Source organism: Trematosphaeria pertusa (genome assembly GCF_010094035.1).
Source record: "Trematosphaeria pertusa strain CBS 122368 unplaced genomic scaffold BU26scaffold_9, whole genome shotgun sequence".
In the NCBI taxonomy this organism is placed as follows: domain Eukaryota; kingdom Fungi; phylum Ascomycota; class Dothideomycetes; order Pleosporales; family Trematosphaeriaceae; genus Trematosphaeria; species Trematosphaeria pertusa.
The window spans coordinates 540576-555628 of NW_022987220.1; the positions used below are offsets into that span (position 1 = coordinate 540576).

At 56.1% G+C, this 15053-nt stretch overlaps 5 protein-coding genes across 5 annotated transcripts; 3 read left to right on the top strand and 2 right to left on the bottom strand.

Annotated features, from left to right (window-relative positions):
* The first annotated feature begins 312 nt into the window (after positions 1-312).
* BU26DRAFT_343853 (uncharacterized protein) lies at positions 313-1754 on the top strand. Its single transcript, XM_033822353.1, has 2 exons — positions 313-1570; positions 1639-1754. Exon 1 carries the CDS (start codon positions 467-469, stop codon positions 1514-1516), a length of 1050 nt encoding a protein of 349 aa, XP_033682216.1. The 5' UTR covers positions 313-466; the 3' UTR covers positions 1517-1570; positions 1639-1754.
* Positions 1755-1983: 229 nt separating this feature from the next.
* On the top strand, positions 1984-2779 carry BU26DRAFT_430364 (uncharacterized protein; the record flags this gene model as incomplete). Its single annotated transcript, XM_033823876.1, has 2 exons — positions 1984-2582; positions 2638-2779. 2 exons carry the CDS (start codon positions 1984-1986, stop codon positions 2777-2779), a joined length of 741 nt encoding a protein of 246 aa, XP_033682217.1.
* A 329-nt stretch (positions 2780-3108) lies between these two features.
* Positions 3109-5379, bottom strand: BU26DRAFT_566199 (uncharacterized protein; the record flags this gene model as incomplete). Its single annotated transcript, XM_033833483.1, has 1 exon — positions 3109-5379. One exon carries the CDS (start codon positions 5377-5379, stop codon positions 3109-3111), a length of 2271 nt encoding a protein of 756 aa, XP_033682218.1.
* A 533-nt stretch (positions 5380-5912) lies between these two features.
* Positions 5913-9038, bottom strand: BU26DRAFT_520460 (uncharacterized protein). Its single transcript, XM_033829294.1, has 3 exons — positions 8567-9038; positions 6435-8519; positions 5913-6352 (listed from the first exon to the last, which is right to left on the bottom strand). Exons 1-3 carry the CDS (start codon positions 8708-8710, stop codon positions 6086-6088), a joined length of 2496 nt encoding a protein of 831 aa, XP_033682219.1. The 5' UTR covers positions 8711-9038; the 3' UTR covers positions 5913-6085.
* Positions 9039-9120: 82 nt separating this feature from the next.
* On the top strand, positions 9121-11602 carry BU26DRAFT_552036 (uncharacterized protein; the record flags this gene model as incomplete). The annotated part of the gene is made up of 2 exons (XM_033832134.1): positions 9121-9220; positions 9378-11602. The coding sequence occupies 2 exons, from the start codon at positions 9121-9123 to the stop codon at positions 11600-11602; spliced, it is 2325 nt and encodes a 774-aa protein (XP_033682220.1).
* Between the last annotated feature and the right edge of the window lie 3451 nt (positions 11603-15053).

The window sequence follows — 15053 nt, forward strand, 5'->3', positions numbered from 1 at the left end:
ATCTTCCCTCCCTCATCGTCAGGCACCATCTAAACTTCAATCGGGATAGAGTTTCGTCCACACAATGCGTCTCTCTCTCGGCACTCCCTGATTTCTTTTGTTGAGGCGCAACCCACGCGTCACCTTGCATCGGCTTCACCAGCATGCGATCAAACATTCACGTAAGGCTGGGACAGTTTCTCTGCTGAAACAACTCATTGCGTACTTCCGAATTAAGCGCAGGTCTCGGTGAGTGAGACGGTGTCTTCACGACGCCTTGTGCGCTTTCTCGCTACCAGAGCCAGACCAGTGTTAGCGTTCTACAGTTGCAGTACCGAACCACGTCCAATTTGTTGGCAGTTGTAGCCACGGTTTGTACACCTCTTTGCGATGTCTCGCTAGAACGAAACATGGCACCTGTTTGGCTTATTTAAGAGGCAGCGAGAGCGCAGGTAGTTTTCCTCACGACACCTATCCAGGAATCCCTATGGCGGACCCCAACAATACCGGACTCTTCTCCAAGGAGGAATTCTTGAGAACGCTGGTGGAACCTGACAAACAGTGTCCCATCTGTTACGACGACTATCATCTCAGCGATCGCTTTCCCATCCGGCTGCCTTGCAGCCACTACGCCTGCATTCACTGCATCAGGAGATGGACAGACGCTGAAGCGCGCAGCACATGTCCTACGTGCCGACACGAGTTGTATCGTCATCACGAAACTCCAATCGAGCCACGCCCCAGAGTTGAGTTCTTGGTCAACGGGATTGCCTTCCTCGGCTCTTGGGAATCTTTATGCTCGGAGGATATCAATGGACTCGTCCGACTTACTCAGGCCATCTGGAAAGCCATGTACCTCATCCACTGGCCGGAACAATCGCCTCAAAACTTTTACGAAAACATCACAGCCGAGCTCATAGCCATAGCGCTTGAGCGCGCCATTGAAGACACGGATTTGAGCGTCATGTGGCCCCGTATTCCCATTCTCCTTCGAGCCCTTCACCAAGCTCTCCCGCTTTCTTTACTGCCTTTGGTTCGTCTTGCGATCAAGATGCTCTTGTTCGTGGGGTGGGACCACGGACTGCATATCAGCGACGATGTTGCCCGCCTTTGGTGGACAGTCAACGCACAGATACCCGCTAACGGAGATATTGATTGGCACCTCATTCACCACAGCCTGGCTTTCTCCAACGACCGCGATCTCACCGTTATGCACTGGTTCACCGTGCTGCTTACCCAGGATATTCAGCTACAACCGCATCGCTGGTCTTCAGACCTTCCATTGCGCAACTGCGATCGAGTCTTAGCTTGGGGCTCTGGGTGGCTGGGATTTCACGCTGAACCGCCCTTGGTACTTGTTGGCCATGTAGCCCGCGTCGCTACGAGGTTAAAGAAGAAATACGAGGAGAGGGATTCCAGTTTTGTGCTTACCGGGGCGGAGGGCGAGCTCCAATGCATACGGGAACTCTGGGATCGGCCAAGCCATTGGCGAGCCCGCGCGCCACGCCAGCAGTTGGGGCCGGCCCACGATAGGTGAAAGAGGTTGCAGTTGCCGTCGCTGGAGTCGAAATAGAGTATATGTAGCTAGGCAGTAAGTCATTCCTCTCCTCGCCCAATGATATTCTTTTCTCCCGAGTTTCTGCTTAAGTTGATTGACAGTGGTTTGTCTATATTGATGCGCTTAAAAGCTTCCCAATTATAAGCATCAATTAATCTGCGCTTCATGGTCGATCATTTTACCGGTGGAGCGAGCCCCGCAAACTACCCCAGCACTATCTCCGGATCTCACAATGGCGTAAAGACGGATCGGCAAATGTTAGTCGGTGGATCGGTAACCTGGTATTTGCATCTTTATAATGCACGACCACCTCGTAGATCGAACAGCTCGAGATCTGCGAAATCCGCGCACGTCTCTTTCCTAGTCATCATCACACCCGAAACACGATGCTACAGACTACGGTTCTCAGGGCTGCAGCCACAATCGTGGCAATTACCGCTCCGGCCATGGCCGCAGACTGCACCCGCGAAGGTCTCCTCTCCGCCGCACAGTCCTACATCGCCGCGCAAACCGCCGGCAAATACACCGACCTCAAGCTCTCAACCTCCAACTTCACCTACCGCCAAAACAACAAAGTCTCCGACATTTCCAAAGGCGTGCTTGCAACCGCCTACAAGATGGACCTCAGCCGCTCCACCGCCGATCCCCTGGAATGCGCAAGCTACACCATGTGGATCAGCAGCGCTGGCAGCAAGCCGTACGTTGTGGGAACGCAGCTCCGACACGCCGACAACGACACTTCGACTATCAGCATGATCGATACTATCGCTGCCACAACCGGAGATCTGTTCTTCGACGCGAAGAAAACACTCGGATATATCCAGAAAGAGGACTGGAGCACCATCAACGCCACCGCCTCGCGCCCCTCCCGCGAGCTACTGAAGAAAGTCGGCGATGCGTACCTCGACATGTGGACCGACGCAAAAGCCGCCGATAGTATTCCTTGGGGCACGGAGTGTGAGAGGGTGGAAGGGAGCCAGTACACCAACCCCTGCGGGAAGGCATTGCCCCACGGTGGCAGCGCTAAGAACAACGGGATGAGACGGTACATTCTTTTTCGCATCTTCACACCCTATGGAGTCGCTGACTAGCTTTGTTAGATACGTCATTGATGAGTCGGTCGGAAGTGTGGAAGTCATGTGTTCGTTTGATAGCTTGGGGAACTTGCCGGATACGCATGAGATTAGGGTGATTGATGGGAAGGTGAAGTATGTGCACACGATCACTGTGATGAAGACGTGAAGAGCTTGGTCGGGTGGGGAGTGCGAGGTAAATTACTCCAAGAACGTTGGATATTCAGATTTGTTAACCTATGGAAGGCTTCGCGTGTGGTGTGCTAGTCTACCTGCATCTGAGTAGACCTGCTATAGTGACCGTAAATCGAAACTTCTATGCCTCAGGGATGTAGTCATATATTGTTCGTTTCCGTTGCTCCATCAAATACATCATTGGAAAGCCTCCCTTCAGAAAGACCCTCAGCATCTTGGGCGTCTATAACGTACCCCGTTTAACTCTAGGAACGACGAATAAACAAACACGGTGGTCGCCCATAAGTAGTGACCCTCAAGCAACTAACGCTTCACAGGCCCAGTAGCGCCCACCTCAACCGCAGGCCGCTTCAACTCTTCCTTCCGGGCAGCCGCCATCTTCCAAGCCTCCCACAGATCTCCATACGCCACTTCCCCACGGCTAAACCGCAAACTCTCCTCAAACTCCGCAAGAGAGACCGCCCCTAGCTTCGCCCGCCGCCTCACAACAGGATCGAGCCAGCGCTCCGCCATAGCCGCATCGATATGCTGGTCCGTGCTCTGGTTCGACGACTCAGTATCGTCCTTCTTCAGAGCGCATTCCCGCGCGACGCAGAGCATAAACGCTTTTGCAGCCGCGGCCCGAGTGACTTTGTCCTCGCTGCTCGGGGTTACGTTCGCGATGAAGGCGCTGAAAGAAGTCGTGCCGAGCAGCGTGGTGTCCATCTCAAAGCTGATGGCTTGGAGGGCTTTGGTCTTTGGGGATGGGGATGCCTGGGAGGGTGTGGGGGTCCGGGAGGGGGATGGAGTGGGTAGCATGTCTGCCAGCGAGGCCATCTTCGTTGATGTCGACGTGCGGGTGGTCAGCTTCTGCGAGCTTCCGTCGGCGGAGACGACGTTGTTTATTGGTCGCGTCGGGTTGGGATCAGGCTTAATAGCTGTCTCACCGCTAGTGTTCTTCATGGCTGTGTCTGGGGTATGCGGCGGGGCCGGGGGTTTGGGCGCTGGTATCGACCACTTCGCGGTGGGCTTCTTGTTGAATATGCCATTTAAGGACGGCTTGCGAGTAGTATGCGGGCTAGAGTTCAGGCTGCCATGCGCGTTGTAGGCAGGCGTGGGCTTTATGTTCTCCTTCCGACTCGCCGATGCTGCGGTAGGCCGAGCGAACGATGGTAGTCCACGCTGCGGGTTGGAGGATGGCATAGGAGGCCGATTTCCGCTATCTTTCAACGGAGTCTCCATAGTTAGCTTCGAGTACTTTGTAGCATCTTTGGCATCGGCCGTGGGTTTCAGAACGGACTTTGCGGGGAACTTGGGTGTCGCTGTGATGCGTGCTCGAGGCGTGGTTGCCATATTGGTATCGCGGCTTGGCCTTAAGAGTGATGTGGTCGCTCGAGCGTCTGGCTGGACTTCCTTCTTCAAAGCGGTCGGCTTCAAGGGCGAAGAAGTGCTGTGGTCGTCGAGACGAGCGTTCTCGGCAGGCTTCGGCGGTGGTACCGGGGTTTCACAGCCAACGAGCTGCTTCTTGGGCGAAGGGGTGACCGGACTCGGGGCGGGAGCAGTGTAGGTGCAATAGCTCAAGGGGGCCTTGCTCATTGGCGGATCAAGCGTGTGTAGTGGCTCATCCGTCAAAGCAGGTGATGGGAGAGTGCCTATTGCCTCCTCGCCAGTGGATGATTCTTCAGCATTCGGCGAAGCGTCGTTCGGCTCAACCTGGTGTTCGACTCGGCTATTGGGCAAGGATCCAGTTTCGGGAGTCGGCAGCGATGGTGACGGCATTGCGGATACCGCATCGAGCCCATCTCCCCGCTCGAACAGATGCGCGGAGTTGTTTGTCAACAGGGATTTGGTCCGATCTTCTATGCAGGTGCTCCAGCCTCGGGAACGGCCCCGAGCCATTTTGACACGCCGCGAAGGAAGAGGCGCTCTGAAGTCAAACTTGAAACCAAGATGGTTCTCGCTGGAGACGCCTTGCCAGAGCTTGGGGCTATTTGCGGTGTTCCCTTCTGCTTGATCTTTGGCGCTGCCGATGCCCTGTTCGTTCGGCTGCAGAGATGGAGGTTGCATCGATTCGGACTCTTGGGCATTGCCGACTGGATCCTTGTTATTTTTGAGATGAAGGAACGTCTCCTGGCTTCGGGATGGTGAATTCGTAGACGTAATAGAAGAGAGGCCCATAACGGCAGCTATTTGTTCCGCTGCTGAGGGCTCTCCCGTGTCGTGTGACCGTGCCTCTGTCATCTTCTGCACTACCACTTTCCCAGAGATCGCCGGCGTCATAGCTCCCTCGTTACCAGCCTCGTCCAGGGGGACCTTTTCGGACACATTGTCGGGAACTTCCAACACCTGCTCGAGGTTGCTTTCCGCCAGCTGAGAGCCCGAAGCAGAGTCGCCAATAGGAAGGAGTGTGGCGCGGGCCTCCGCGATAGTGTCAATACTTGCCGTCATCAACACCTGCGGGTCCTCGATCATCGCTTTGATATCCTCGATGCTCATCAACGGCGACGGCCCCGGCGCGCTCTTAGAAGCGGGGACGTTCTTCGACTTGGTCTTCTTAGGTGCGAAAACGTGGCTCTTCTTGCCTTTCTTGCCCATCTTGAACTGTGGTGTTGAGGTTTGGGACTGGGACTAAGGTTGTGCGGGGGGTATCTCTGGAGCGGTCGCGCGTGGGTGGGGTTCTTGTAAGTAGTGCCTTCTCGATGTAGGACTGGTTGCGAGGAACTGGATACGATGATGGTCTTAGGATGTGAGCATTATGTAGTCGAAAGGGCGCACTTCCGAGGATCGCTTTCACGGTAGAAGATTTCGCCGCCGAGGTGACTCGAACATTGTTTAGTCAGGAGTCCTTGGAACGTGCATGACTAGCGTCCGGTGCCCGAGAAGGTGAAAGAGATAATAATTTTAGTGAAAGATCGTAATGTCGAATCAAGATGGTCCCGTACAGTGCCACAGGCTGTTTCCAACCTGTTACCACTGTGTTTTAACGGTGGCGGACCGACACGTTCCACGACGTTTGGAAAGGAAAGGCAGAATTTCGATATCTCGTCGTGGTATAAGGGTCGCAATGCTAGGTGTGTGCGCGCCACGGTAGGGAAAGTGGCTCCATGCATGCAACGCTTCTTGCTTCTCTTATCCAACCATGATATTAATAAGGGGTAGTACCCAACAGAGCCGAAATAACGTGCCTTTCGAGCCTAAGCTCTACTAGCGTCGTACTCCATTACACCTACAGCCGAGTAAGCTTCCCACATCGTTGGTACCGTGAACCTTCCTCCACCTTGCTCGTGGCCGAAGACATTATTCAATCGCCATATACTAAATCAAGATCTACACTGCCTCCATCGTCCTCTTCGAATATCTTATCACAGTCGCGCCTCGAGCGCTCCTTGGCCGCCTCTTCAGTCTCGCCCTTCTCTATCAAGTCGACTTCCAGGCACTTCACCGCGTAGGCGAGACCGCTGGCCTCTAAGTCCCGGTGCATCTTTCTCAGATTGCTTTGCAGATCGAGGGACATGGAGGAAAGCTCTTTACGGCGTTCGAGTTTGGCGTTGAGCTCGTCGATTTCGGCCTGTGTAATTTTCATTAGCGCTTTTGATCTTGGATATCTAGGGCGGTGTGGTTGACGGATGTGCGGTGTCTAGGCATCTTACCTTCTGCATCTGCTTCTCCGCCTCTGCTTTGATAAGCCGTACATTAAGCACATTATGCTTCGTCTCAAGCTCGCTTAAGCTCTTCCTCAGATCTTGACTCTCTTTGTTGGCGCTTTGAAGTTGCATTTTTAGCTCGAAGTTCTCAATTTCAGCGTTGTCGAGCTCGGTTGCCGTATCTAGTAGTTGGCTCTCGAGGTCATCTTTTACTTTTGTGAGGGTCTTCACGTCTGCTATGAGCCGCTTGTTTTGCTGTCTGAATTTCTCGCCGGCTTCTTTTCTCTTGTCACGCGGCTCGATGGTCGAATGGCGCTCGGAGGATTTACTGCCAGCGGCTTCAGTACCCGTGCTCTTCGTGGGGCTTGTCGTTGCGCTGCCTTCGGTCTCTTGAAGAACCGAGCAATTTCTCTTGCTTCTGTGATCGGACGGTGAGCTATCTTTTTCCTCGGATGGTGCGGTATCGTGAGGTCGTTTTGATGGAAGCATGACCGAAGGACTCTTTCGCCGGATGCTCCGGTCAGGAGAAGAACGAAGAACTGGGTGCTCTTCTTCGTTCACACGTTCTGGAGTCTGTTTTTGACCTTGTGCTATCCCTGAAGCATGAGGAGTCCCGAAGCTCGGTGCTGATGCTGATGGGTCAGGAGAAAGACTCCTAATGCGCATATTGATGACTTCGTTCGATCGAGACCCTGTAGCATTATGGTTGACTCCGCCACCAGGAGCATGGGAGCCCGCACCACCTAGTGAAGTAGGGCCTGTAGCCGCGGGAGCTCCGGGGTCCGGTTGAGCGGCTCCTTCCGGCCGGTGGGCATCAAGCGTTGACGTCTGAGTAGCCGATGGAGGTTCCCTGGTTTGAGGTTGTAGCGCGGTCTCCCCCTCTGCGGCTTCCAATCGTTGCAATCCTCCATTTGCCAAATTCTTCTGGACCACATCCAATACCAAGCTTAGTGAGATTGGCCCATCGAGTTTCGCAGCAGGAACGGTGAGCCATCCAGCGTCTACCAGCGCGAGACGAACTAGGACACTGATCATCGCGGCCCGGTGGCGCCTGGCTAGTACTGTATGGTCTTCGTCCGTTAGAAGATGGAAGATAGGTTCGAAATTGATCGGGCCATCGAGGCCGTCCGGATGTTGTCGGGCTCGCTTTTGATCATCCAAGTAGTATACCATGCATATGCCTGTTGTGAAAGACGCCCATACGGGTAGTTTTGGCGAGCAAACGTTAGTACGTCCGAGAAGCACTTTACCGCCTGTGAAGGGATCGGCGTCAATTCCTTTGTGGTCTTCCGACGCGTAGACCTTGAACCAGAAGCGCGACGGGATAACGGTCTTGAGTTTTGCGATGCAGTCACTCGCTACATTGGCAAAATGTGCTTCTGTTGCGCCGCCATGCTCCGCTGATGTGGCTGGTTGGGTGTCCTCGGAGTCCACAGCGGCCAGAGGCGGGGTGGACGCAGCTGCATGGTCTCGGACGCCGGACACAGGAGAGGGTTGGTGTCGCTCGGACGGGGCTGACTGGGGTCGTTCCTTTCCCGGAGTCGCGTCAGTGCTTGGAGCCTTCGCTGAATCTTCCATGGACATGGGATTCCGACGTATAATATTCAAGAGGGTGGTAAAATTTTTGTCATATCGGGTCGAAGAGCCATCATAATGCCCTGCATCAAGCAGAGCAAGTTTTATTACCGTCTTTGCGCGGTCTGACCACGCACCCACGCAGCCAACAGGATCAACACTTGGCTCCACGATGAGGACGCACCACGGCTTGAAGGAGATGTTCCAGGATAAGACCGAGCCTGGCGCCGAGGATGTCAGTGTCAGGCCGTCATCGCTACAGTAGCAGACTTTTGTTTCGCCTCTTTCCGTGGCCTTGATCAGAAAAGCCCAGACGGGTTGACCACGGTGCCGTCCAACCAGAACTTTTCCAGGGTAGAAGGCGCCCCAGGATGGCGCATCCTTCGTCTGTTCCACCTTGGGCCAGCGAGATGCCCCAATCGCCATCCGTAAGTCACGGAGTTGCAACTGCATCGCTTTCCGCTTCCTTTGGAGCTCATGCTCGTCAATCCGAGCAAGATGTCCTAAACCGTTGATCTGACCCCGTAAGGATCCGTATGCTGGCCGCAAGGACTTGAACTTGCCTGGTGATTATCATTGGCCGTGTCCGCTAGAGCACCATCTGCCGTCAAGGGCTGGCGGGGCTTCATGGGCTCCTGCCCTGCCGCATCCCGTCCACCAGCGGCCTTCTCGGTGCGTTTAATGGACCCCGGGGATCGGAGCTCCATTTCCGCTCAGCAAGTCTGATCTACGAAAGACGCGGAATAAGAAAAGACACGCTTTAGTGGGAGACCAAATGGAAAGCGGGCGTCGCAGACAATGTCGGGCTGAAACTTCCAGGGCAGAAGGCCTTTTCGACGAAGCGAAGGAGAGTGTAGCCAAGGTCGAGCAACCATAGCACAATGCGGCTCAGTATGCGAAAGAGAAACGGTGCTTAGGCTTGGGCGGGGGGGAGCCGTGGAGAAGAGATGTCGTGACTGAGTTCGAGAGCCCCAGCCACGGCGGAGGCGGGTAATAGGGCGGCGCTATGCCGCTTACGGAAATGGCTTTCCCCCGCGTTTGAAAAGGTGCAAACTCATATCCTTATGAAAGGGAGAAAAGGAGCTTTATTCACTAAAAGTAGCAGAAGGCGCGCTATATGACCCTGGGTATGGGGGCTGGGCCACGTGATCCGACCAGGCCCGCTGGCGCCTTGGCGCATGATGCAATACCCCAAATCCAGCGTATCTCTGAGAACGGTGAGTCTGGATAACTTCCAAGGTTTGGCCCCTCGCCTGGTAACGCATCAGAAAAGGGCAACAAGAAGTTCCGTGTCGGGATGGAAGAGAATTAGGCGGAATGGAAATAGCGGTCCGCCCTTGGCTCGAGAGCCCAGTTGTGGCTGAGACTGGCAAGGGCGCTTCAGCCTCACCACTTGCCCGAATAGGCAACCGATTTCGCCGCCTTCCCGCTTCACTCTCTTCACCACCTGCGCACGGGCGCCCTTTGCAAAACCACCTGACAACCTGACAACTCCGCTCCTCTGCATAAAACCCTCCATCGCCTCCTCAACTTTTGAACTCGGAGTCATCGCTGACTGGGCAGAAATACTAGTTCTCCGATCGTCAATCCATCCTTCTCTCACTCCCGTCCGCCACGCATCCGCATCTGCAGGCGCAACTATGACGACGTCGACACCAGCCGGCCTCCACCGCCGTCTTCTCCACGACATCGCCGAGATCCAGCAAGACCCCTACCCAAACGTGCACCTCCACATCAACCCAACGGACATCACCACAACATGCCTAATCCTCACGCCCAGCGAGCATGAGCAGCCGCTGCACCTGACCATCACGTTCCCGGACAACTATCCGCTGCGCGCGCCCAGCGTCACCATCCAGAGCGCCGTCGACCACCCCAACGTTTTCAATAACTACATCTGCGCGTCGATGCTCAACACGGCCGAGGGTTGGACGCCGGCGTACACGCTCAAGGGCATCGTCATCCAGCTGCTGAGCTTCTTCTCGAGCGAGGTGATAGAGCAGGACTATGGGGGTGTGGTCGAGCTTTCGACTTACCGGGCTGAGAGCCGCGCCCATGAGGATTATCGACGCGCCCGGCATCAGCATTACTGCAGCACGTGCGGCTTCGGCGCTTCGTGGACTCCGCAGCCGCCGCCGCCGGAGGAGAAGAAGAAGTCCGTCGCTACGTCCCAGCAGCTCTCGCGCACCACGACTACCTCGAAGCTCTTCGACCTCCCGGACGAAGTAATCCTGCTCCTACTCTCTCACCTCCCCACCTCCGACATCCTCTCCCTCTCCTCCGCCCTCCCCACCATCGCACACATGCTGCACTCCTACGACTTCATCCGCATCCGCGAACTGCAATGCTTCGTGCTCAAGAAGTCCTTCCTAGCCACCAACCTCGGTATCGGCATCAGCCTCCACAGCAGCAGCGGGGGCAAGCGCGCCGTCTTCCGCTCGGAATTCGACCTCCTCTCAGCCTCAGCCTTCACCCAGTTCCGCGTGCGCAAGTCCATCCAAGGCGTCCCCTTCACGCACTGGCTGCCACTCCCCCTCTCCCAGCGGCACTGGAACGCCGTGCGGCGCGACGCAGCACTAAGCCTGGAGAAGCTGCACGCCGCAGCGCGGCTCGAGGGCAGCCAGCCGGTCGACGTGCTGTTCCACTTCATGACCACCATCGTGGTGCAATTCTCCGCGGACGCAGACCGTCCCTCCAACGCCCACGCGGCAGACGCGCGCAGCACGCTCACGCACGCCTCCGAAAAAGCCGTAGACTCGTACTTCGCGCTGTTCCACCTACTCCTCTGCCTGGCGACCGAAGACCCCGTGCTCATCACCTCCGCGAACCGCACCGTGGTGCGCTTCCTCGCGGGCCCGCGCGGAAAAGCACACTTCCCCGACCTCGGGCACCTGCTCGTCGCCGCGCTGCTGTCCGACGCGGGCCTCACCGAGACGCTCGTCTTCCACATCATCAAGGAAGCGGTCCTGCGCAACGTCGTCTGGATGCTGGACGCGCGGGGCGCCGGGCACGCCGAGCTCGCATATCTCGAGCCCGGGTGCGAGTCAGACTACCGGCTCAGCAGGACGTTCGAGGCGGGCCGGACGTCCTACCGGCTGCTGATGTTCCTCAAACTCTTCAGCAGCACGGCGCGTACGCCCGACACGTCCCTCGCACAGCTGCGCGACGCGCTGTTCGCGACGCACGGCGCGCCGCCGCCCGGCACGTCCGCGGCGATGGCGCGCCAGATCCGGCAGATCCGGGCGATCAGCGAGTTCCCGGGCTTCCTGGAGGCGATGGGGATCAGCGAGATGCCGACGAAGGACGAGTTTGGCGCGTTCTTGAAGCGCAGCGTGGAGGAGAGCGTGGATGCTGGGTACTCGGTTATGCCGATGACGCAGAGCCAGCTGTTTATGATACGCCGGGTACGGGAGCCCAGCGTGGACGCGAGCGCGGAGGTGGAGATTACGCCGGCGTTGGAGCGGTGGTTTGAGATGGGCGAGAAGTGGTATCGGAATGGGTGGGAGGGGAGGCCGAGTTTCTTCCCGGGGCGGGGTGGGAATGGAGGGCGGGGACGGGGACGGGGACGGGGTGGTTGGAGGGGGAGAAGGGGTGGTTGAATGCCATACCGTGGGTTTGGGCTTGGGATGGCCTGGATGGAGTTTGAGACGAATCGAGCGGACTGTCATGTCATGAGTGATCTGGCGCTTTGTCCCTTCGACCTGGTGCATCATCTCAATGGACTACAGTCTGCTGCAGCAACGAGAGATGAACTGCTATAGGAGCAATATTATACACAATGAAATAAGTTTGAAATATGTAGTCCTGCTCTCTAGACCATGTTGCTCCATTAAACTTCGTGATGGCGCGGATACTCGCAAAGGACTCTGCATTCTTTACACCCCGAGCGCAATGAACCGCAGGAAAACCAACAAAATCGCATGAACACGGTATTTACACGAGACCCACGAACGGGTACGGTCTGTGGACATGACTGGATGTATGTTACCCGTACCTAACTCGAGCTAAGCATATCTCTACTAGATCCGCCAGCGATATTACCCCATAAGTCAACCAAGGGAGCGACTAGATTCTAATACCCATCAAGATTCCGTCGTCGCCTTCCATTCGCACTCAGGGAAGTAGCCTACCAATGCAAATTCTTCCAGAGCCCCATTAGTCGGGACCACAAGCTTCCCCTGGTGGAAACCCCAACACAGCCTCCGGAAGATTCCCACCCGGCAAGCCATGAACAGGGCCATGGCCCAGCCATTCAAAATAGCACTCAAAGAAGCGCTCCCAACCCTTGCCGTCACCCTTGTCCTCCATTGAGCGCCACAGCTTACCGTGGGCTCGCAGGTCGTCGCAGCCAAATTTTTCCTTTGTGTATCCATCCTGGGAGCAACACCACTTCCATGCTTTCTTACCGCCCGTTCGAGTTTGCTCGGTGTACCATGCTGGTATGCACCCGTCTGGCAGGTCCAGGCCATCCGTGACGAACATTATGAAATTGGCACCAATATCCGTTTGCTTGTCGACGTTCATGGTAATCTTGAATGGAAGCGAATCCTGCGGGGGCCTGTTTTTGCATTCGATGGGAGAGCTCGTGCCTGCGCCTGCCTCGAAACCGTTGGAGTCGATAAGCGTCCAGAACACGGCCGAGAACTTCGTTTTTGGATAAATCACCTGGTGAAACTTGATGATCCATTTACCGCCGTCCTGGATATTCTTCGCAGAATGTGTCGGTGCCGGAGGAGCCGATGAGGTGGTGGAAGGGGGAATAGTAATAGTTGGGTACGACGTCAGCTGTGGAGGGGGACTTATATAAGTCGACCTCTCCGGGACCTGTGAGGCTTTCGGATACCGAGTCAGCCTCGGAGCAGGGTCTATGTAAGTGGAACTCTGAGGAGGTCCTGAAGGCCTCGGATACTGAATCAGACTCGGAGCAGGTTCTATGTAGGTGGAACTCTGCTGGGCGGTTTGAGAAGGCAGAGTCGAGGGACCGCGAGTTCTCGTACCAGAGAAGGAAATGCTCGAAAAGCTTGTCGTACCGTTGGTTGGCGGAAGGCCTTCATTGTCCCCTTCGTCGTCGTCTAACGAAAGCGGCGCCAAGGTACAAGCTGGGGCTGTCGTCGTGGAATTGCGCGAGGTAGTGGAGTTCACCGCGGGCGGAATGCCTTCATTATCCCCTTCGTCGTCGTTCAATAAAAGCGGCGCCAAGGTACAAGCCGGGGCTGCCGTCGTTGAGTTGCCCCATGTCGTAGTCGCCGTGCCTGTGAGACGGCAGCCTGACATAGTAACCTGGGACATGGTGGTACAGGCGGCGGTAGCTCTAGTAGCTGTCCCATTGATGGAGACAAAATTGGTGCAAGAAACGACGGGGTTTGTAATTGTCGTGTAGTCTTCCGTACGGCAGCTGGCGGTAGTCGTAGACCTTCGCCATGTCGTAGTCGTCATGCCTTTGAGACGGCAACCCGACATCGTGGCAGCGAACAGGGTGGTACAGGACTCTGTCGCGGTAGTTGCTGTCCCATTATTGACAGAGGCGGATTTGGCACAGGAAACGAAGGCCTCCGTGACCGTTGTGTACTCTTCCCGGCGGCAGCTTTTTGGTCGATCCGAGGGCCACGGTGAAGGCTCGCCTGGTTTCGGTCCACAGTCATTGTTCTTGCAGTTGGGACCGCCGCATATCTGCAATGCGTTAGTTGCGCGCGAGACACAACTTGAGAAATCCAACTTACTTTGTCAGGGCAACCAGGATCACAGCCTTCAGGAATGAGGCACTTCCCATCGCACCCAATTACACCACATTTGCCTATCGCTATGTCAGCTGACGCCAGGAGGATACTCATGGGCTTTGTTACCGTCGCAGCCAAAAATGGCACAGACCCCACCACCGTCACCACCGTCACTACGGCAACCAAAGAGGCCACATCCAGAGTCGAATTCCGGAATACTGATCTCGACACCGCCCGGGCCAGGGCAAGGGAACGGAAGGCCCATCCATCCACAGCCGCAGCCGAACAACCTAGGCTTGCTGCCATCTGGGCACTTTTTTTCCTGCATCACGTCAGTTTCGTTCTATTCAGCGCAGCATACAGTTCTTACACAGTCCTTGGAGCACTGCGGCACCGCGGTTGGAAATGGGCCGGGAAGGGTAGGTTTTTCGCGGCACGCCCTGTCCATGCACAACGGCCATCCTGTGCACCAGAAGTAACTGCACTCCGGCGGTGGCACTGGCACAGGTATCGTGCTGTACTGCTTGCACCAGTCGAAGGTACACTCGGGAGGAAGCGTGATTTTGGGACCGTCGGTCGTGGTGGGTGTCGGGCTACGCATACTATTCCAAGGCCAGTCGTCGCACCATGAAAAGACACACTCAGACGGCTTCTCGGTTGGGAATGGGAAGGTGGTAAAGAGGGGCCTGCACCAGTCGAGCAAACAGCATTCCCACGGGAGGTTCCAGACAAAAGGTAGGTCATGTGGAAACACGCAGAAGCGCCGGTCCAGAGGCCATTCATCAACGCATTTGTTGACTTCGGCCGGCAAGGTTATCCAGAGAGGTTCTGGCACAATGCGTGGCACGGGCATAATTAGAGACTCAGATGGGAGGAGGGGAAGCGGGTAGAAGCGGAATTCGCTCGTGGTGATGGCCACTGGGCCGATGGTCGACAAGAACGTCTCCGTGTGTCCACCTCTCACGTAGACGTCCGTGATTTGGACTTTGGTGATTGTTCCACCCGTACACGACTCGATTCCTCTTGTAGTCGTTGAAGTCGCGCCTCCCTTGACCTTGCAGAATGTCTCGATAATGGGCGCGAAGACGAATGTTTGCGGTGTTGATAACGTGAATGTTGGTAGCCAGTACGTGCACGGCCACTTGTTACACTGAAGCGTGAAGTCCGGACGGAACTTCCAGATGTCAGGCACGGACTGGTAGCTCACCGAGGCAGTGGATGCACTTATACGCGTGGCAACGGCGCAACTACCGGAAACAGGAGCTGCAGTGGTTGACGCGGAACTGCTTGGTGCCGGGCGCGAGGATTGCGGTGGGGCTGAGCTTCCTGGCGC